Genomic DNA, 23,484 nt, shown 5'->3' on the forward strand with positions numbered 1-23,484 from the left:
AGTGGTAATCTTCCAAATATTTTAGGAAGTATGGGCCTGATATTCAGCCAGTGGTGGTAAGAAGCTTGTAAGCCTCTCACAGCCGTGGGCTGAATTAACCCTGGATATTCAATGCTGGGACATGTCCAACCTCCATTAAATATCCAGATTAGTACGGCAATCTGGAAGTTAACCAGGCACTGGCCAATATACAGATCGGTACCCAATTAGCTTGGTGGATAAGGTAGGGCCAGCATTTTTGGTGCCCTAATATTATCCAAACACTTAACCGATTAGTGGTCTGAATATCACAGATAACTGTATAAGTAGGAGTCTACCCAAACTCTGCTCTTGGATTACTTCTAACCTTACCGTTAGAGAATGGCTGGTTAGAAATGATATTTAGTTCTACCCATTTGAGTGCCACTGAATGTGAGCAGTCGGCCAGCTCCGTGGGGGTTAACCAGGCAAGAGCCTGTCCTGCCCAGTTAAACCCCTTTGAATGTTGATCCTTATATTATTTCTTTCCACCATTCTGGAGCTGACTTTCTTATTTTTCCTGTCAGGATGTTCTGGAGGAATGGCTAACTTGTCAGCGCTCCTGGCTATACCTGGAACCCATCTTCAGTTCAGAGGACATCAATAGGCAACTGCCTGTAGAGAGCAAGCGATACCAGACCATGGAAAGGACCTGGAGGAAGATCATGAAAAGTGCCAACGAAAACAAACAGGTGCCTGTAGTATTGTGTCTACATATTTCATGTGTGAGAATACTGAGTGTTTGTATTGTGACAACAGTGTATTATGGATATGCACCAAAAAAAAAATTTGTGGTTTGTTTTCAGATCAGTTTCCTCTTTCAGTTAATTTTATGGATCACAATGCTCATTAGTTTCCATTCCTATCTTGGACTCTTACATTGTGGTTTTCCATCCAAGTTTTATGAATGTTGCTGTTTGGCAGCAGCAGCAGCAGAGACACCAAAAGAGGAGCAAAACAGCACAAACAATAAAGGGAACATCCCAAGGCAGCAAAACAGGAGAAAATGTCACAACAACAGTAGCATGAACAGCCTAAGACTAAGTCATCAAAAGAGGGGCAAAACAGCACCAACAGTAGCAGGATTGCCACATGGCACTGAGAGAGGAGTGAAAAGGCACCAACAGTGGCAGAAAACTGCAGTAAAGACATACTGTGTTCGCTCTCAACAAATTCTTGTGTTTAAAAAAAAATAAATAAAGCTGTAATTCTTGTTCTGGGCACTCCTTATAGTTAGAAGGTTCATAGGGGTTCAGGTTCCCATTTCTCTGAGCTTCTTGGAAAACTGGGCATGAATTCTGATGGGGGGGGGGATGGTTGATCAACTTCAAGCTTACCTATGTCAAAATTGGAAAAAAGGCACCTATTTAAAACCTGTTTTATAAAGGCACCATGTGTGTCTATGAATAAGCACCCAGAACCAACTGTAGTAGCACACATATATAGCATCATACAAATTTACACCTGTTCCAAAGAAGGTCTAAATTTTTGCTCATTTGTGATATGCTTTCATTTTGGGAGGAATGTTAGACATGACAAATAAAAGTAATTTCTGTTTGTATATCTTTAAACAAACAATGACTACACAAGCAGAATAAGCTGAATGTTTATTCATTCACATTTTTGGCACCTATGCTGGGGTATATGTTCTGTCACAAGGGAAGGGGGGGACCCCAACCCCAGTCCCAGTCAGATCCTCTCAAGAATGCCTACCATCAGACAACTTGGGTATAATCCACCCTAGTGCAGATAGAGTGAACAACAGGAACCTGCTTGGGTGGTAGTGAAACAGGTGGGAAATCAGGAGACGAAAGGCAAATTTTGGTTCCGAACAAGGCAACTTTATTGCTAGCAAGTGAACAGCACCGAGTAGCCTCGGGACACTGTGTGTCATAAATCATCTGACGCTTACATTTATACTTCCCTACTGGGCCTGCGCATTTGGCCCCTTACACGTCATACCTGTCATGCGCAGTAAACATTTGTAGTTCTTACAGTACAAAATTGTAGTCCCAGTACGTACACACGTCATAACACTGAAATGATACTGGCAAGAAAAACGAAACTTAGCAGCTTATTCTGTACACACACAATGCTCCTTTCTAGCACAGGAGATAAGGTGCGGCTCAGGAATGCAGGGGGGTGTCAGCACCCTCCAAGGTCGCCTATTCAGATGGCGTTGCTACGTGCAAGCTGGTCTTGTATAGGCCTTGCAAACTACTGTTACAAGCTATATGTCTAATAGCCCTGCATTCTGTCTGTACATTAGTAAACAGCAAACTTGTTTTGTTAGTAAACAGTAAAACTGGATAAGGCACAAATGTCCAGTGCAGTAATAAGGTGTGGCCAAACAGCCAAAGCAGAGGTAGAGTGCATAAGTAAAAGTCCATCAGTAGGCACAAAACATGAGGTTGTCCTGTTGCTCAGTAGTATTCAGGTAGTACCGGCGTTCCACTCCTTCATTCCCCCCTTTTGATACTTGAACATCCATTCTGGTGGAGAGTATCACCTCCATGAACCCTGAAAAGGAAAGAAAGGACAAGGATAGTTAGCGAGGGAGGCAACAAGCGAGCCCTAAGCCCTTGCACAGCCGTTGGTTGCTTCGCCGGGGTCGAGACGGAGGGCCCCTAGTGGAATCCCCCCCCCTTTGTAGCCGGTCTTTTGCTGGCACAAGGGTGATGACCCATTGAGTGACTCAGGGGGTTCAAAGTGCACATCAGCCACAAGGTGCTTCATCGTCAGCTTCATCAGACTGGGGAATGGGGGAGTACATCTGGAGAGCCATAAGCTGGGCAGCAGCACGGCGATCAGCGATGCTTTCCATGGTGGAGCGGAGACACCTGAAAACTAAGGGGAGAGACAAAGGTATTATTAGGCAAGACAGCAAGAACAGGCCACCCATGACGAGGAGGCCTTGCAGGCTCCCGGAGGTTGGGAGCCAGCTGGTGAGGGAGGAAGTCCAATCCCACGCACTGTTCCAGGTTTGGACGGGGACGTGGGCTAGTTTGACCATCCGGTCAGTTATTTCCCTGATGACATGGCTCTGGTCATCAATCTGTAAGCAGCAATTACTGAGGTTAAACTTGCCACACACCCCGCCCTCCTGGGCTAAGAGGTAGTCAAGAGCCAAGCGATTTTGGTAGACGGCGGTAATGAGCTTAGTGTTCTGTCGAGCTAGGATATTGAGGGCCAGGGCCGAATCGTTAGTAAGGATTTCGAGTACGGCCTGTAGGCGAATAATGCGATTCAGCATGTAGATAGGGGTGCGGTAACCGTATGTACCATCTTCAGCCCATGTGGCCGGTCCATAGTAGTGAATGATACGTTCAGGCGGCCACTCGTTGTCCTTCCAGTCTCCAATCTGGACTTTGGGCTTGATGATTGGGAAAGACCGTTTTCGTCGGGTAGGGTTATCAGGCCCCTTTTCCACGTATAGGGGGATACCCAAAGTTTCGCCGACTTGTATGGGCAGAAGGAAAAAACTAGGTCGGACCGTGCCCAAGAGACAGGTACCGTACCAGCGGGTCGGGAGTTGTTCATAGGCCCTGCGTCCGCAGATATAGTAGTAGCCCGCCGGGGCTACCCACTTGAGGGAGGCGTTCCCTCCGTATGTCCATGTCGTGTTCAAGGTGGGTTCTGTCCAGATAGGCTCCGGGGCGGGCAGGTTGTCCGTTTGCCACCAGGTCGTCCGGCTGCCATTATACTGAAGAACCCCCGTACAAGCAGAGTCTCCCACTGGTACAGAGTAACGCTTCGATGGCGCTCGACTAGCGCAGAGGGTACCTATGATATTTGTTCTCAGGGCCCATTCGTACGGCTTCGGCCGTTGGGGAAAGGTAATGTTAGTGGTGTTGAGTGCATCCCATGTGTGTTGTCGGATCTCTCTCGCTTCCCAGGGCCATTGTTCACCCATGTCGGTGCCTCCACAGACGAAACAGTTGGCAATTCCGAGGGAGAGGGCGATGTTTTCAGCCAAATTGAGGAACATATTTCGGGCTTCTGGGGAAATGGGGAATTTAGTCTCGGTCTGCTCAGCACGAGCAATTTCATCAAATACGTCTTGGTAGCCGACAACAGTAGTCTGGTAGTGCGTAGGAGGCTTCGTTTCGAGACTCTGATATATGGTAATATATGTCAACGGATCCATTCCTCCGCCGTCAATGCCGAGGCCCCACGTTCCTCTCCAGGGCATGTCGTGTCCTCGGATGGGCCAGTCTAGGGACACATAGTTACCAGAACCTCGACGAAATTTGCCCAGGCCGGCGCATCCGGCATATCCTCCTCCCGTATAAGCACATACTCGGTCCCAGCCCGAGGCTCGAGTGTCGCCGGCGCATGGGAGCCACACCCACGGGGAGCAGCATCTCATGTCTGGACTGAAGGGGCAGACATACTTGTGGTCCTTAACGTATGCCTCTCGCCAACTCTGGCTACCACACTTGCGAGACCAAGGGTGCTTGTCCATGGCGGCACAGACGTCGAAGGTGAGGGTTGCTACAGTTTGGATGCCACCGACAAGGATACGAGTAGAATTAATGTAATACAGAATGCCATCTCCCTCGACTCCCGGAGGTCCGGCCACATACGCAGGGAGTCCTACGCTGAGGGTGACATTGTAGTATCTTGGTTTGGTAGGGCTGTGGCAGATAGTGAGATTTCCTTGGAGGCATCTGTGGAACTGTTGGAGGCCATTCGGAGTGATGAGGGCACAAGTCGGGAGAAGCTGGCAATCGCCTTCCGGGGGCTGCGTCTGGTGAATGAGGGTAGTGACTAGGTGATATCCTCCCTCTATACGGTGGCGCACGAGGCGCAAACATTCAGTGCAATTCAGGCTCAGGGTGGCAGGATGATAGCTCGGAACTGCACACAGGAGAAGGAAGATGGTCAGCATTATATATGTGGTGGGAGGTATCCGAGCTTTTGCAGCAAGAAGATAATGAGGCCCACGATGAAGGCTGCGATAAAGAGAGAGCCAAAAACGCAGTGGGTCCAGAAACTGAGTTCCTGTTGCTGGGCAGGCATGAATCTGGTGGTTCACGTCTTTCTTAGAGTCAGCCGTAATGGAGCGTCAGGATGTTGGTGCGCAGTCCAACGCTTCAGGGTGCTGCTAGTGGGAGCAGCAGGCTTCAATCGGGTCCAATGTATCCACACTGGGCTTCCTGCAATTTTAACAGCGGTGGAGGTCGTTAGGAGAACAAGGGAGGGCCCCTTCCATTTTGGCTTTAGGCAGTCAGATTCATCCCACTCTTTTACCCAGACCTCGTCTCCCACCCTGAACCTGTGCGTAGGATTGGTGAGGACCAAGGGAGCTACTCTTTCAGTGTACTGCTGGATGTCTTGCACTACCTGGTGTAAGGCTCTCATCTGTTTCACTAAGGAACTCTCACCCTGTATCTGCAAGGAGTCGGGAAAGGAGGGTAGTGGTGGTGGCCTAGCATACATCATCTCGTAGGGAGTAAGGCCGGTAGCCTTGGGGGTACACCTAAGATGCAGCAAGGCCAGTGGAAGCAGGTCGGGCCACTTGGCTTTTGCTTCTTGGCAGAGCTTGGCTAGCTGGTTCTTCAGGGATCGGTTAGCCCTCTCCACTACTCCACTGCTTTGAGGTCTCCAGGCACAATGCAACTTCCAATCGAGGCCCAGTCTGGTACTGAGCTGTTGTGTTACTTCACTAGCGAAGGCGGGGCCGTTGTCAGAGTTTATTTGCTTGGGGAGGCCGTATCTGGGTAGGATTTGATGAAGCAGTAGGGAGGTAACTTCTTTAGCCATTTCCGTTCTAGTAGGCTGGGCTTCACTCCATCCGGTGTAGGTACACACGGCGACGAGGATAGCTTTGTAGCCGCGCGCCGGGGGCATGTGTGTGAAGTCAATCTGGCACACGTGGAAAGGGCTGGTGCCTCGGAGAACATGTCCTGGCATAGGGCCGGGCCCCGTTCGAGGGTTGTTCCGGGCACAAGTCGCGCATCGGCTGGAAGCGTTTTTGGTCCACAGGGATAGTTTGTTGATGTAGTAGGTCTTCTCAAGTAAGCGCCCCAGGGCGTCCCTGCCCAGGTGGGTGCGGTCGTGAGCCTCCTTGGCTACCGTCCAGGCCAGGGCTTCGGGTATCCATATGCGCCCATCCTGTAGTATCCACCAGCCATTGCGTGACTGTAGACCCTCTTGTTGGGCCCATTCCGTTTCTTGGGGGGTGTAGATAGGGGTCTCCGTAGGGAGCTGGACGACGAGTACGGGGTCAGGAGGGTGAGAGGAGTAGGGGAGCTGACTTGCCCTTTTTGCAGCGTCGTCTGCCCGCTGATTTCCCCGGGCGATAGGGTCCGTTCTTCCAGTGTGGGCCCTGCAGTGCATCACAGCCACCTTCTTCGGCTTCCATACCGACTCGAGTAATTGGCAGATCTCAGCGGCATTTGCAAGTCCTTTCCCTTCAGCTGTCAGAAATCCCCTCTCCTTGTACAAGGCTCCGTGCACCTGGAGGGTGAGGAAAGCGTATTTGGAGTCGGTGTAAATGTTGACAACTTTTCCTTCAGCCCACAGGAGGGCTCTGGTGAGGGCGATTAGCTCCGCTTTCTGGGCTGATGTTCCGGGTGTCAGAGCCATAGCCTCGATCACATGGTCCTCAGACACCACCGCATAGCCAGCTCTTCGAATTCCCTCTATCACCTGGCTGCTTCCATCGGTAAAAAGGGTGATGCCCCCTTGCCAGGGTTGATCCTTCAGGTCAGGTCTGCTCGAGTGCACAGTGGCCATTACCTCTTCACAGTCGTGGAGTGGTGGTTCAGGGGCCGGAAGGAGGGTGGCAGGATTGAGGTTGGTCGTGTCCAGGATCCGCACCTCCGGATTTTCGCACAGGAGGGCTTGGTATTTGACCAATCGGGAGTTGGTCATCCATCTGGGTCCGTGGCTCTCGAGTAGGCCGCGGATGGTGTGGGGTGTGGTCACAAAAAGTGTTTGGCCGAATGTGAGTTTATTGGCCTCGTGTATCAGGAGACAAGCAGCCGCAATGCTTCGTAGGCAGCCCGGCCATCCTCGTGCCACGTTGTCCATGCTCTTGGAGAGGTATGCTACAGGGCGTTGCCAGGTACCGACCAGTTGGGTGAGGACTCCAAGTGCCAATCCCTTCTTTTCGTCGATGAACAAGTGGAACGGCTTAGTCACATCTGGCAGTCCGAGCGCTGGTGGAGCCGCAAGGGCATCCTTAAGGTCCTGAAGGGCTTTCAGTTCGCTTTTCTCCCACTGGAGATCCTGGCCCTCGAGTTCAGGCCCCTTCAGCTTGGCATACAAACTGTGGGTCAGGATAGCAAAATTGATGATCCAAATGCGGCAATATCCAGCGGCTCCGAGGAGTGCCCGTAATTCCTTCTTGTTTGCAGGAGTGGGTTGGTTGCGAATAGCTTGGGTTCGGGGGATACCGAGCCTTCGGGTTCCTTCTCGGAGGCGAAACCCCAGATACTCGACTTCGATCTCGCATATCTGTGCCTTCTTGCGACTGGCCCGGTACCCCTGGGCTTCCAGGGTCTTCAAGAGGTAGAGGGTAGCTTCAGCACATTCGGTGTACGTTTCACGGGCCACCAACAGGTCATCCACGTATTGGACGACCGGCCCATACTCGTCCTGATACGTCTTCAGGTCCTGGGCGAGTTGGTCGCCGAAGAGGGTAGGCGAGTTCTTGAACCCCTGGGGAAGACGGGTCCATGTATATTGCTGCTTGGTTCCCGTCTGCAAGTCTTCCCACGTGAAGGCAAACAACTTTTGGCTGTCGACAGCAAGAGGGATGGAGAAGAAGGCGTCCTTCAAATCAATGACACTGTACCACTTGGTCTGAGATGGCACTTGGGCTAGGATGGAGTATGGATTTGGTACGAGGGCAACTATGTCGGCTACCTGGTTGTTGACTTTCCTCAGGTCCTGGACGGGTCTGTACTCGGATGTTCCTGGTTTCTTAACGGGCAACAATGGGGTGTTCCATGCGGATCTGATTGGTTTAAGGACTCCCTGTTGAAGGAGTTTCTGTAGATGTGTATGCATACTATGCCGGGCTGCATAGGGGATGTGGTATTGTCCTTGGTTGACAACTTGAGCATTTGGTTTGAGCTCAATCCAGATGGGGATAGCGTTAACGGCCAGTCCGCCGGGGTTCAATTCTGCCCATACATCAGGCACTTCATCCATTATGGCTCGCCTCTGCTGGGCGAAAGGGGTGTTCTGGTCGTAACGGCAGTCGCCGGGTCCTACAGTTGGGGGAACGTGTAGTCTCCATTCTTCTCTTACTGGACAGATAAGTGTCACTGGCCGATCTTCAAAGCGAGCTTCCACTTCACCCGTAGTCTTGAACTTCAAGGTGGCCTGGAGCTTACAGAGTAGGTCTCGACCAATCAAGGGGACCGGGCATCCAGGGATGTGTATGAACTGATGGGACACCATCGTCCCTCCGATCTGGACTTGGCGCTCTTTGAGGAGGGGGGCCGCAAGGGATTTCCCGGAGGCTCCCACAATTGGTATAGTTTCTTTCGTGGCTGGGGCTATGGCAGTGGTGATAACAGATCGCTGGGCCCCCGTGTCTAGTAAGGCCTTCATAGATTCTGTCCCCACCCGAATTTCCACCAGAGGGTCAGTGGGGACTCTGCCCTCCCGGTTTCTTCATGCTGTGCTGTCTCGGGTAGCGTCCACAGCCATCTGCCATTCCCTCCGGTCATCCCGTCCTCTCTCTCTTCGGCCCCTTCCACGGCCTCGCCTAGGGTCCCCCGTGCGGTCGCCGGTCTCCTCCTCTCTCTGCCGGTCCCATGATTCCTCTTCTCTCGGGTTGTCCCGTATCTCCTCTGGACAATCAGCCCACCAGTGTCCTTCTTGTCGGCAATTTGCACACTGGTTACGCCCTATGGGGGACCGCGTTCCTCTTGTTCTCCTGCCCCTCCCCTTTGGTCTAGACCTCATTCGTTCTTCCAGCACCGTGGCCAACACATCTGCCTTCTCCCGCATCCGTCTGGTCGATTCCTTCCGGGCCTCCACCTTCTCCTCCTGGTCGCGATATCCGAATACGCGATCAGCTATAGCTTTCAGTTGGCTTAGGCTCATCCCTTCGAACCCCTCCGTTCTCTGTAGCTTTCTTCGTATATCCGGTGCTGACTGGCTAACAAAACTCATAACCACGGTTGGGAGGTTCTTAGGGTCTTCGGGATTTATCGGGCTGTGCCTTCTGAATGCTTCCATAAGTCGTTCAAGGAAGTCCCCTGGACTCTCGTCCTTTTGTTGGACTACACTGTGGATTTTTCCCATGTTGGTAACCTTCTGCTTCCCCTTCTTTAAGGCGGCCAGGTACGCCTGCTGGTATCGGCGGATAAAGGTTTGGCCTTCGGCGGTTCGGTAGTCCCACGTGGGAGCAGCGATGGGCGCCTCCGTTTCTATTAGGTTCTGTAAATTGGCATGGGCCGGATTCGCATCCCGGATGGCTTGCTCCATATTTTGTTGTAAAAGGCGGCGTTCTTCAGAGGTCAGGATGTGGGCGCTCAACTGCCTAAGGTCTGCCCAAGTTGGATTATAGCTGTATATAATGCCTTCCACCAGCTCTATCAGCTGCTCGGGTTTCTGGTCGTAGGACGGCCCGTGGAATTTCCAGTTATACAAATCGGCACTTGAGAAGGGAACGTGGCTATAAACTGTTGATTCGATGGGCTGGCCCCCCCCCTTCCGCCGGGTTAGGGGTATAGGTGGTGGACTGTCGAACTGGGAATAAGTGGGAGGTTCCCCCTTTTCGGCTGGACGGAAGGGCCTGTTGCGGACTCGATTGGGGGAACCGAGTAATGTTCTTCACAACCCGTTTACTCTTCCGTGTGGTTGCGAGGCCAGGTGACTCAGGTGAGGCTGGGCGGGACGTCTCCCCGGCATCCGACTCTGACCCGGAAGTCTCGGCGTCAGCGGGGCCTTCTGCTAGGCCCGTAAGGTCAGGGTACATAGGAGCATAGGGCGGCGGCGCAATGTCGTCTTCGTATGCTTCCGCCGTAGCAAGTATCGGGGCTTTTGGAGGCTTCTTCTCGGCCGAACCCTGAACTTTTCCTGCGGTTTTCTTTGGGGGTTTTTTTCTAGAAAGTGTGTTGGTGGTACTGGGCGTAGTTCCTGCCTTGACTCTGGTAGCAGGGGGCGTGGTCTCAGTGGCTTCAGTGCTAGGGGCGGTAGGCCGTATGGGGGCGGTCCCTGCGGCCTTCGGGACGGCAGCGGTTGCCGAGCTTTGGAGAGCGAAGGCATGGGTCGGCAGGGTTCTAAGTTTGGTTTTCCGGCCTTTTCTCTGCTTTACCAACATAAGGGCGGCCTTTTCTACCTTCCGTTGGGCCCAAGCCGGCGGATCCCGGACTACATCCAACCACGCTTCTATGTATGGAATGTCCTCGGGACAGCCTGGGTTTCCCTCAATTATAACAATATTCATGACCGCCGCCACTTTTTCATACTCGAATGACCCTTCCGGGGGCCATCCAGCAATTCCTAGCCCTGGCCACATAAATTGACATCTCTGTATCATCCCGGCCCTGCTACATTTATCTAGGTCGAACACTTCGCTAAAGTGTTCCGTCATTAAATCTAACGGTGAGGACCCACCCCCGCCCATCCTAACCTGAGTGCCAAAGGACAGGTGACGGACAAAAGGGGGAAAGGGGAGGTGGAGGAGTAAGGGGTCTCGTTCCACCAGACACAGAAGGGTCAACACTCGGCCTGACCAGGACGCGGTCGCCCGGCCTGGAACTGCAAGCCCATTCACACACTTTCATACGCCACAAGAAACCCTCCCGTTCGCCGCTCGGTTTCGTCGTCGGAGCCTAGTGAGTTTCGGGACCTAGTCGGATACCAATAGTCCGTATTAGTCACTGGCTAAAAGAGGGTGATCACGCCTCTTCTTCGGTCCTTACTGGGCCGGTCACTACGTAGAGTATACTCGCCTGTCCGCCGGGGTCGCAGGCTGCGCCGTCGTACGCTTCTCTCTGAAATGGAAAAAGGTGCCTTGTCGGAACCACACAGCCCCCTCTACAGTCAGGCGGAGTGGATCGGCCCTCCTCCGGGAGATGGACGCTGAAATCAGCGGTGGCCACTCACCACCTTCTCAGGTGGGGGTCGATGACCCGATCCGACCGCAGTGGGGGAGGGGAAGAATATAATCCGATTCCCCTTTCTACTTCTGTCCCATCTGGGTCGCCAATGAAACAGGTGGGAAATCAGGAGACGAAAGGCAAATTTTGGTTCCGAACAAGGCAACTTTATTGCTAGCAAGTGAACAGCACCGAGTAGCCTCGGGACACTGTGTGTCATAAATCATCTGACGCTTACATTTATACTTCCCTACTGGGCCTGCGCATTTGGCCCCTTACACGTCATACCTGTCATGCGCAGTAAACATTTGTAGTTCTTACAGTACAAAATTGTAGTCCCAGTACGTACACACGTCATAACACTGAAATGATACTGGCAAGAAAAACGAAACTTAGCAGCTTATTCTGTACACACACAATGCTCCTTTCTAGCACAGGAGATAAGGTGCGGCTCAGGAATGCAGGGGGGTGTCAGCACCCTCCAAGGTCGCCTATTCAGATGGCGTTGCTACGTGCAAGCTGGTCTTGTATAGGCCTTGCAAACTACTGTTACAAGCTATATGTCTAATAGCCCTGCATTCTGTCTGTACATTAGTAAACAGCAAACTTGTTTTGTTAGTAAACAGTAAAACTGGATAAGGCACAAATGTCCAGTGCAGTAATAAGGTGTGGCCAAACAGCCAAAAGCAGAGGTAGAGTGCATAAGTAAAAGTCCATCAGTAGGCACAAAACATGAGGTTGTCCTGTTGCTCAGTAGTATTCAGGTAGTACCGGCGTTCCACTCCTCCAGTAGTACCTTAACAGTGATGGCTACATGGGTGGCAGCCGACTAAAACAGAACCATTCTGAAGTTGCTAAGCCCATTCCCTGAAACAAGGAATGCTGAGAAGTGAAACTGAAAGACTGATCTGCAAATGTTTTGCATAGGCCAACGAATTTGGTGTTGACCTGTCTTTTTGATCCTGTTAAAGGCCAGGGAGCCTCGGAGAGTAGAGTGGGAATTTTCCAGGCTGGAGAAGACCCAGAAGGGTTGGAGTAGGGAGGATTCTGGGAACTCACCCTGAGTCAGGGAAGGGAGCCCTTACCAGGACCTAACAGCCAGGGAACCCAGAGAGTGAGAGTTGGATATTGCCTGTTTCAGAAATGAGAGATGTCTTGGAGACATGACTGTGGAAGTATTGTAGAAACTAATCATGTAAGATCTAGTTTATTCCTGAAGTGTTTAGATTGTGCAAACTATGGTATTGTCACATATTGACTATTGTAATATTATTTACAGTTGATGTTGTAGTGATTAAGAAATTTCAAATGCTGTTAAATACTACAGCTTGATTGATTTGATAGTTACCCCATTGTTTATCCAATTAGACTGGTTGCCTTTACAAGTGCGAGTTATTTTTAAACTGTGTTTAGTATTTTTATAGTGCATGGTGAAGTACCTGCTTATATGTCTGGGTTAATAAGATTGTCTTCTAGGAATATTTCCCCTGAATCCAGATGTTTTTTAATTTTACAATTTCCAGATCCCAAAAAGGTGGTTTATAAAAAGGTTTTCTGTAGTACATTTACATATTTGGCAGCTACACACTGGAAAACAACAAGACAAGCGGAAGAAATCTAGAAAGACCAAACTGAAGTCACAGATGTTGAGAAACCAAAATATTTTATTAGGACCCAACACGGTCCGTGTTTCGGCCAAAAGAGGCCTTCCTCAGGGGTCTACAAATTGGTATACACAGATGTTCCTCCAAAGGTTCTCATAAAATGAGACGATCCCTGTAAGGTCAAGGTCTTTTTTTAAACCTGCGTGTGACCAAGCAAGCAGTCTGAGAGTGAGACATGAATTTTGGAAGCCAGAAGTCTGCTTGCTTGGTCACACACAGGTTTAAAAAAAGACCTTGACCTTACAGGGATCGTCTCATTTTGTGAGACCCTTTGGAGGAACATCCGTACATGCCAATTTGTAGACCCCTGAAGAAGGCCTCTTTTGGCCGAAACGCAGACCGTGTTGGGTCCTAATAAAATATTTTGGTTTCTCAACATCTGTGACTTCAGTTTGGTCTTTCTGGATTTCTTCCACTTGTCTTGTTGTTTTCTTGTGTTTTTTGCGGGAGATTTGGACTCTCGTTGTTGCTCTCAGCTACACACTGGAACCATTTACCATCTGTTCTTAGAAGACAATCTAATTATATGATTTTTCAAAGATTGTTGAAAATGTTTTTATTTAGAAAATTTTTAAGGAGTTAGGTTATTATAATGTAAACACTGTTAAAAATATAATGCCTGGAGTTGTTCCTGTTTTCTTTCTTGTGAGCCAAAAGGTATGTGTGGGATATAAGTGTCATGTAATGTAATGTAATCAGTTCATAAAGCTGGTTAATAAAGCCCAATAAATAAAATGCTTTTGATACAAAATTTTAGCTAGAATGTAAATCTGTAAATTTGCGAAGATAAGCTCCTTAGGAGTTAGCCTATGGAGTTGTGGAGGAGCATAATCGAATGGGGATGACCATCTCTAAGGGCGCCCATCTCTAAGGTCGTCCTGGCGAAGGGGCGGTGAACCCGCTATTAGCGAAACAAGATGGGCATCCATCTTTCGTTTCGATAATATGGTTGGGGACACCCAAATCTCAACATTTAGGTCAACCTTAGAGATGGTCGACCTAAATGTTGAGATGGTCAACCTTAGAGATGGTCGTCCTCGGTTTTCGGCCATAATGGAAACCGAGGACGCCCATCTCAAAAACGACCAAATCCAAGGCATTTGGTCATGGGAGGAGCCAGCATTCGTAGTGCACTAGTCCCCCTCACATGCCAGGACACCAACCGGGCACCCTAGAGGGCACTGCAGTGGACTTCACAAATTGCTCCCAGGTGCATAGCTCCCTTACCTTGGCTACTGAGCCCCACAACCCCCCCCCCCCCCCCCACAACCCACTCCCCACAACTGTACACCACTACCATAGCCCTAAGGGGTGAAGGGGGCACCTACATGTGGGTACAGTGGGTTTCTGGTAGGTTTTGAAGGGCTCACATTTACCAGCACAAGTGTGACAGGTAGGGGGGGGGATGGGCCTGGGTCCGCCTGCCTGAAGTGCAGTGCACCCACTAAAACTGCTCCAGGGACCTGCATACTGCTGTCATGGAGCTGGTTATGACATTTGAGGCTGGCAAAAAAAAAAAATTTAAGCTTTTTTTTTTGGATGGGAGGGGGTTGGTGACCACTGGGGGAGTAAGGGGAGGTCATCCACGATTCCCTCCGGTGGTCATCTGGTCAATTTGAGCACCTTTTTGAGGCTTGGTCGTGAAAAAAAATGGACCAAGTAAAGTCGACCAAATGGTCGTCAGGGACGCCCTTCTTTTTTCCATTATCGGTCGAGGACGCCCATCTCTTATGCACGCCCCAGTCCTGCCTTCGCTATGCCTCTGACACGCCCCCGTGAACTTTGGTTGTCCCTGCAATGGACTGCAGTTGAGGACGCCCAAAATCGGCTTTCGATTATGCAGATTTGGGTGACCCTGAGAGAAGGACGCCCATCTCCCGATTTGTGTCGGAAGATGGGCGCCCTTCTCTTTCGAAAATGCCCCTGATAATGTCAGCTTTCATTCTGAGTGTGGTGCAAAGTCAGCCGCTGTATAAGCACTGTGGCTTTTAGTTTGATTTCATTAGCTACGGCCCATGTGTGTGGAGGCTATATTGCTTGGAGGTAAAATATGGTGTTTTATTATTTGAATTATTATATTTGGCTTGGATACACCACGTTTAGCAGAGGGATACAGACTTTCAAAAAGGAGACTATGACAAAATGAGAACGGTAAAAAAACCCAAAACTTAGAGGAGCAGCTGCAAAGATCAAAAATTTACATCAGGCATGGATGCTGTTCAAAAATACCATCCTGGAAGCCCAGGCCAGATATATTCCATGTATTAATAAAGGAGGAAGAAAGGCAAAACAACAGCCGGCATGGTTAAAAAGTGAGGTGAAGGAAGCTATTAGAACTAAAAAAAAAAAAAAACCTTCAGAAACCGAATGAAAATAATAGGAAACAGCTTAAGGAATGGCAAGTGAAATTGAAAGCCCTGATAAGGAAGGCAAAGAGAGACTTTGAAAAGAAGATTTTGTTGGAAGTAAAAACATATAGTAAAAACTTTATAAAGGTATATTAGAAGCAAGAAGCTGGCAAGAGAATTAATTGGACTGCTAGATGACCAAGGGGTAAAAGGGGCACTCAGGGAAGACAAGGCCATAGCAGAGAGATTAAATGAATTCTTTGCTTCAGTCTTCACCGAAGAAGATGTGGAAGAGATACCGGTGCCACAAATGGCATTCAATGCAGACAAGTCAGAGAAAGTGAATCAAATCTCTTTAAACCTAGAAGATGTGATAGTGCAGTTTGACAAACTGAAGAGTAGCAATTCATCTGGACCGGATGGTATACATCCTATTGTACTGATAGAATTGAAAATGAACCTGCGGAACTATGGTTAGTAATATGTAACTTATATTTAAAAATCAAACATGGTACTGGAAGATTGGAGGGTGGCCAATGTAACACCGATTTTTAAAAAGGGTTCCAGAGGTGATTCCAGAAATTATAGACCGGTGAGCCTCATGGTGCCGGGTAAAATGGTAGAGACTATTATAACGAACAAAATTACAGAGCATATACATAAGCATGGATTAATGAGGCAAAGCCAACATAGATTTAGTGAAGGGAAATCTTGCCTCACCAATCTACTACATTTCTTTGAAGGGGTGAACATACATGTGGATAAAGGTGAGCCTATTGATATTGTGTATCTGGATTTTCAAAAGGCATGTGACAAAGTACCTCTTGAAAGACTCCAGAGGAAATTGGAGAGTCATGGGATAGGAGGTAGTGTTCTACTGTGGATTAAAAACTGATTAAAAGATAGAAAACAAAGAGTAGGGCTAAATGGTCTGTATTCCCAATGGAGAACTGTAGTTTGTGGGGTTTCACAGGGGTCTGTACTAGGACCGCTGTATTCAAAGTTGTTAAAATCGCAAGAGGATTGTGAAAAATTGCAAGAGAACCTTACGAGACTGGGAGACTGAGTATCTAAATGGCAGATGACGTTTAATGTGAGCAGGTGCAAAATGATGCAGTTGGGAAAGAGGAACCTGAACTACAGCTACGTGATGCAAGGTTCCCCATTAGGAGTCACCTATCAGCAAAAGGATATAGGTGTCATTGTTGATGATACGTTGAAACCCTATGCTCAGTATGTAGCAGTGTCTAAGAAAGCAAATAGAATGTTAGGTATTATTAGGAAAGGGATATAAAACAAAAATGAGGATATTGTAATGCCTTTATATTGCTCCATGGTATGACCACACTGTGAATACTGTGTGCCGTTCTGGTCACCACATCTCAAAAAATATATAGTGGAATTAGAAAAAGGTACAAAGAAGGGCAACAAAAATGATAAAGGGGATGGGACGACTTCCCTATGAGGAAAGGCTAAAGTCGCTAGGGCTCGTCAGCTTGGAGAAGAGACAGCTGAAGGGAGATATGATAGAGGTCTATAAAATAGTGAGTGGAGTGGAATGGGTAGACGTGAATCACTTGTTTACTCTTTCCAAAAATACTTGGACTAGGGGGGCATGCAATGAAGCTACAAAGTAGTAATTTTAAAACAAATCAGAGAAAATATTTCTTCACTTAACCTGTAATTAAACTCTGGAATTTGTTGCCAGGTAATGTAGTAAAAGCAGTTAGCTTAGCAAGGTTTAAAAAAGGTTTAGACACTTTCCTAAAATTAAAGTTCCTAAGCCATTATTAATATGGCCTTGGGGAAAATCCACTTCTTATTTATAGGATAAGCACCATAATGTTTTGGGGTCTTGCCAGTTACTTGTGACCTGGGTTGGCCACTGTTGGAAACAGGATACTGGGCTTGATGGACCTTTGGTCTGTCCCAGTATGGTAAATGCTTATGTTCTTATGACTGGAAGCTCTGACAGTCCCCTTTGGCCCTCACTGGTTCACATTTACAGAACCAAGCTTGAGTTTTCAGTTTCGGCTTTGGCTGAAACCAGGTGATGAGTTTCAGCTGCATTTTCTGTTTCAGCCGAAACTGAAAAAAAAACAGTTTTGGTCATCTTCTTCCTCCTTATCCCAGCCCAACCAGTTCCACTTAGTCTTTCTTTGAAATACACAAAATTCATTGCTTTGGTCACATACACTTTAATGGGACCGAGTCAAATGAACAGGATTTAAAATTTTCAGAGGACCTTTTCTGTTCGTTTCTGGAACTGACAGCCCCCAAATTTTCTTTTTCAGATCAGTATCCCATTCAGTTTGATTCAAATGCACCTCTCTACAATATAGTCCTGATGCAACCCATTGCTGGTATAGGTGATGTCACAATTTTTCCAGCACATATTGATGAGCCTCTGCTTCTTTCTGTCAGGTAATTTCATTATGTCCTGATCCCAGACTGCTGGACAACCTGAGAGAATGTAACAAACTACTCGAGATGGTACAGAAGGGACTAAGTGAATATTTGGAGACCAAGAGAGGAGCTTTCCCCAGGTAATACCAGGACTGAGGATTCAACTGGCACAATATTAGGACCCCAAGTCCGACTAATGCAATGCCAGATTTCTAGCCATTTACATTCCAGACCTTGAGGCAAAACCATTGCAATGTTAGGATATGGGTCCCAGCAATTACAGTGGCACTGACTTCATAATGTCACTGATTAAGAATCCTGTTATTGTAATACCAGCAGTTCAGTGCTAGTGGCTGTGGACCAGGCTTATGGTATGCCAGGACTTAGGCCCATATGTTGTAACAGTAGCATTTATGCTCTAGCCAATATTATTTTTTTTTTATTTTTGTTACATTTGTACCCCGCACTTTCCCACTCATGGCAGGCTCAATGCGGCTTACATATTGTATACAGGTACTTATTTGTACCTGGGGCAATGGAGGGTTAAGTGACTTGCCCAGAGTCACAAGGAGCTGCCTGTGCCTGAAGTGGGAATCGAACTCAGTTCCTCAGTTCCCGAGGACCAAAGTCCACCACCCTAACCACTAGGCCACTCCTCCACTCACAATATTATGCCATGGCTTTCTGCAATTTTAACTGAAATATATCCTACTGTCTTTCCTATTTCATTCATTGAAATCTTTCATTTCTTAGCCCAGGCATGGAGTTCTATAGAGAGCACCTGGAAAGAAAGGTTAACTAGAGCTTGCTTACTATCTGTACCTTACTAGGCTGACTAGTTAGCTTCCAGTCTTTTTTGTTTGTTCGTTTATTGAACTTTTTCAAAATTATGAAGTTTTCACTTTGTATGGAAAATTAGCTTAAAAACAGAAATAACATCAAACAATAAACATATAATACCAAAACCAAAATACAGTATGGTGCTCATTTTCAAATCAGATGATCATCTTAAAAGGTTCATCTGCTAAAAATACCCAAATCGTAATTTTGAAAAGTCAGAATTGGGAATTTCACACTGCAGTTTGTCCAGTAGCAATGGTGTGTTGTAAGCATGTTTTGGGCGGGACTAGGGAGGGCGTAAAAGTAGGATGGCCATCATGAATTTTCGAATGGGAAGAAACATTCATGTCTAAAAAGAGGGATGTTTTTATCTAGACCTGTTTGTCACATCCAAGTTACAAAAAGTTGCTCTAATTGAGCAGCAGACCTAAGGAGGGATTAAGGCATGTCCTTTCCTTAATCCCCCAGTGGTTGCTGTCTCCCTCCCTCTCACCTGAAAAATTAAACTGGAAAGGAATAGCAGGCTCTATGTCAGCTGCAGGTATTATGGCTATTCCGAACAAAGCAGCAATCAGGTCAGAGGAGAAGCCTAGTTGTTAGTGCAGTGGACTGTGAACCAAGGGATCCACAGACCGACTTCAGGTTTTTTTTTTTAATAATTCTGAGTCTTCCAGAAACAGAAAAATACCTACTTTACCTAAATGTATGACATCTGTAAGCCTGAAGCTATTGAAGTGGTGTACATTCAGGTACAGCAGGTAGTTTTCAGGTCAAAAAAAGAGTTATAGTGGGGTTTGAACCTGTGTGCGTTGGTTTACAGTCCACTGCACTAACCATTAGGCTACTCATCTGTTCAGCAGGGTCATCTTTGTGACAGGAACACACTGGACCTAGGCTTCACCTACGCTTAGCCACCGTTCCCCGAGGGTTGAGCCCTCAGGTTCGGGCAGCCAGCAGGGCTTACAGGAAAACCGGAACTGGAACTAGCAAGCAGGAACAACAGGAATCAGGATACAGATGTGCCCCCAGGAACCTAGGCGAAAGCAAGGCAGACAGGCAGGGAATGTCCGGGTTCCAGCAATAGTTAGGTCTGGCCACAGGCAGAGAATATCCAGGTTCAGGCAGTAGTCGAGTCAGGCAGCAAGTATCGGGGTTCAGGCAGAGAGTAGTCAGATTCAGGCAATGGTCAGGTCAAGTAGCAAGACTATGGTTGGAGCTCCAGTAGCAAGGAGTACTGGCAACGGACAGGACTAGGGCTGAAGCTCCAGAAGCAAAGGAAAGCACACACAGGAAAGCCAGAAAGCTAAACACAAGAAAACTAGTAAAGCTGTACACAAGCTAACAAGAAAGCTATGCCCAAGCTAACTAGTCACAAGCTAGAAACCCATACTAAGCAAAACACAGGAGAACTAGTAAAACTGTACACAAGCTAACAAGCAAAGCTATGCCCAAGCTAACTAGTCACACGCTAGGAACTCACACAACACAACACACAGGAGAACTAGTAAAGCTGTACACAAGCCAACAAGAAAAGCTATGCCCAAGCTACTAGTAACAAGCTAGAAACTCACACTGAACTGGACGAGGTAGCAGTGCACAGAGCACTCTAACATACCAGGGACCTTAGACGATGCAAAGGCTGCAGTCTCTAAGTGATTAATAAAGCCCTTCAACGCCTGAGGAGCAGCTGCAGCCATCTGTAAGCAACTACGGAGGCTGTCCAGGCACAAACAAGAGAGAGAAGTCTGGCAGCCTGGAAGAACCGGACCGGGTTAAAGTCTGGAACGGGTAGGAACAGCAAGACAAACTATGGCAGCCACTGGCTCTGGCCACCAGTGGGTGAGAGGAGCACAAACCAAGGAGCAGGCAGAGCGCACACAGAACATAGAGAGAATACCTAGGTGCAGCACAGAGGAGCAAACAGAGCCAGACTGGAGACAGAGGTAGAGCTAACTCAGGCAGCACCCCCAGGTGCAGTAGAGTGGAGTAATTAGAGCCATGCTGGAAGCAGCCAGCACACAGAAGGAAAACTACTCCAGAAAGGATAGGCAGAAGCCAGCTTAGAAGCTGACCCCCAGAAGTAAGGTAAGTCTGAGGGTGGTCACGGCCACAGACGTGACAAAATTCAATCATACCAGCTCTTCACAAGCGTACACTTGAGGAACTCGGTGAGGCAACTGTCTAGCTTGGTTGATGCACTCCCTCCGGTGCAAGCCAAGCATTTTCGCCAAGTGGTCAGGCAGCAGAAGGCATGTCGAAAATTCCTGGCCAGGGCTACGTTCAACACTTTTGATGTAGCATCCAGAATTGCTGCTCAAGGTATAGTGGTGCACAGACTCTCATGGCTGCATGTCTCTGACCTGGATCATTCGGTCCAGCAGCGAATGGCGGATTGTTCCTTGCCGGGGGGACAACCTTTTTGGTGAGAAAGTAGAGGATCTTGTTGATCAGATCAAGAAGCATAATGATGCTATGGATTCTGTCTCCCGCCGGGCGTCTTGCTACTACCTCCTCATCTAGGAGGTTTTTTTGGGGGAAGAGGAGTGCTCCCTATTCCTATCCTAGGCGTAGGTACACTCCTGCTTCTCGGCAACCTGCCCAGGCTCAGCCCCAGCACGCTCGTTTGTGTCAACAACGTGCGTCTAAGACCCCTGCTGCTCCGCAGCAAAAGCAAGGGACAGGCTTTTGACTGGCTCCAGTTAAGCATAGCCGGTTGGGGAGAGGTTGATATTTTTTCACCAAAGGTGGCCTCTCATAACCTCCGACTGGTGGGTTCTTCAAATAATCCGGTTAGGATACACCCTCAATCTGGAATCCAAACCTCTTAATTGCCCACCGGGAGTTCATTCTTACAGCTCCCAGCACAAGCAGGTACTTGCAGAGTAACTCTCCGCCCTTCTGAAGGCCCAAGCGATCAAACCCGTTCCACCAGGGGAAGAAGGGCTAGGATTCTATTCCAGGTATTTCCTTGTGCAGAAAAAGACAGGGGGGATGCGTCCCATCTTAGACCTAAGGGCCCTGAACAAATTTTCTTCCCATGATTCAAGAGAACGATTGGCTATGCTCTCTGGACTTAAAGGATGCTTACACACACATCTCGATACTTCCAGCTCACAGGAAGTATCTTTGATTTTGGTTGGGAACACAGCACTTTCAGTCTGGCGTCTGCACCCAGAGTGTTTACAAAGTACCTAGTGGTAGTCGCAGCATCACCTCACAGAATGGGAGTTCATGTGTTCCCTTATCTCGATGACTGGCTGGTAAAGAGCACCTCTGAGGCAGGTGCTCTACAGTCCATGCGAATGACTATTCAAGTGCTAGAGTTACTGGGGTTCGTGGTCAATTATTCCAAGTCCCATCTCACCCCAGTTCAAAAGTTGGAATTCATTGGAGCTCTGTTGAACACAAAGACAGCTCGAGCTTATCTTCCTGAGCCAAGGCAGACAATCTCCTGTCTCTGGTGTTCATAGTTTGAACGTCTCAACAGATCACGGCTCGGCAAATGGCACATGGCCTCCACAGTTCATGTAACCCCCATGGCACATCTACATATGAGCAGCTCAATGGACCCTAGCTTCCCAGGGTATCAAGCTGCAGGGAATCTAGAGGATGTGAACCAGCTGTCCACCGACTTTTGGAATTGTCTTCAGTGGTGGACGATCCGATCCAATTCGACTTTGGGACGTCCATTCCAAATTCCTCAGCCACAAAACGTGCTGATAACGGATGCATCCCTCCTGGGGTGGGGAGCTCATGTAGAAAAAGGTCTTCAGATCAATCTCCTGGAATTGTGAGCGATCTGGAACGCTCTAAAGGCTTTCATAGACCAGCTGTCCAACCACATTATTCTGATTCAGACAGACAATCAGGTTGCAATGTATTACACCAACAAGCAGGGGGGCACTGGATCTCGCCTCTGTGTCAGGAAGCCGTCCAGATGTGGCTTTGGGCACGCCATCACGGCATGTTTCTCCAAGCCATTTATCTGGCAGGCGTAAACAACAGTCTGGGCGACAGACTGAGCAAGGTATGCAACCTCACGAGTGGTTGCTGAACATGGGCGTTGCCCGCAAGATCTTCCGAGTGTGGGGCACCCCCTCGGTGGATCTTTTTGCCTCTAAGATCAATCACAAGGTCCCTCAATTCTGTTCCAGGCTTCAGGCCCATGACAGACTAGCAGCAGATGCTTTTCTCCTGCATTGGGGATCAGGCCTTCCATATGTGTATCGTCCCATACCTCTAGTAGGAAAGACTATGCTGAAACTCAAACAAGACTGCAGAACCATGATTCTGATTGCTCCCTTCTGGCCGCGTCAGATTTGGTTCCCTCTTCTTCTGGAGTTGTCCTCCGAAGAACTGTGGAAATTGGAGTGTTTTCCAGCCCTCATCACCCAGAACAAGGGGACACTTCTACATCCCAACCTCCAGTCTCTAACTCTCACGGCCTGGATGTTGAGAGCTTAGAATTTACCTCCTTGGGTCTGTCAGAGAGTGTCTCCCGAGTCTTGCTTGCTTCCAGGAAAGATTCCACGAAGAGGTGTTACTCTTTCAAATGGAGGAGGTTTGCCGTCTGGTGTGACAGCAAGGCCCTAGATCCTCTTTCTTGTCCTACACAGATCTTGCTTGAATACCTTCTACACTTATCAGAGTCTGGTCTCAAGACCAACTCCATAAGAGTTTACCTTAGTGTGATTAGTGCTTATCATCGCCCTGTAGAGGGTAAGCCTGTCTCTGGACAGCCTTTAGTTGTTCTCTTCATGAGAGGTTTGCTTTTGTCAAAGCCCCCGGTCAAACCTCCACCAGTGTCATGGGATATGTACATAAGTACATAAGTATTGCTATACTGGGAAAGACCAAAGGTCCATCGAGCCCAGCATCCTGTTTCCAACGGTGGCCAATCCAGGTCACAAATACCCGGCAAGATCCCAAAAACGTACAAAACATTTTATACTGCTTATCCCAGAAATAGTGGATTTTCCCCAAGTCTATTTAATAACGGTCTATGGACTTTTCCTTTAGGAAGCCGTCCAAACCTTTTTAAAACTCTGCTAAGCTAACCACCTTTACCACATTCTCTGGCGACAAATTCCAGAGTTTAATTACACGTTGAGTGAAGAAACATTTTCTCCGATTAGTTTT

The 23,484-nt window shown here is 48.3% G+C and overlaps 1 protein-coding gene across 1 annotated transcript in view; it reads left to right on the top strand.

Annotated features, from left to right (window-relative positions):
* DNAH1 (dynein axonemal heavy chain 1) overlaps window positions 1-23,484 on the top strand; it is a 799,478-nt gene that overhangs the window by 278,650 nt on the left and 497,344 nt on the right. Inside the window, exons 22-23 of the mRNA XM_030205737.1 lie at window positions 546-710; window positions 17,524-17,645. Coding sequence (XP_030061597.1) covers window positions 546-710; window positions 17,524-17,645 — 287 coding nt within the window. The remainder of the gene's footprint in view (window positions 1-545; window positions 711-17,523; window positions 17,646-23,484) is intronic.

Source organism: Microcaecilia unicolor, chromosome 6 (assembly GCF_901765095.1).
Source record: "Microcaecilia unicolor chromosome 6, aMicUni1.1, whole genome shotgun sequence".
In the NCBI taxonomy this organism is placed as follows: Eukaryota; Metazoa; Chordata; class Amphibia; order Gymnophiona; family Siphonopidae; genus Microcaecilia; species Microcaecilia unicolor.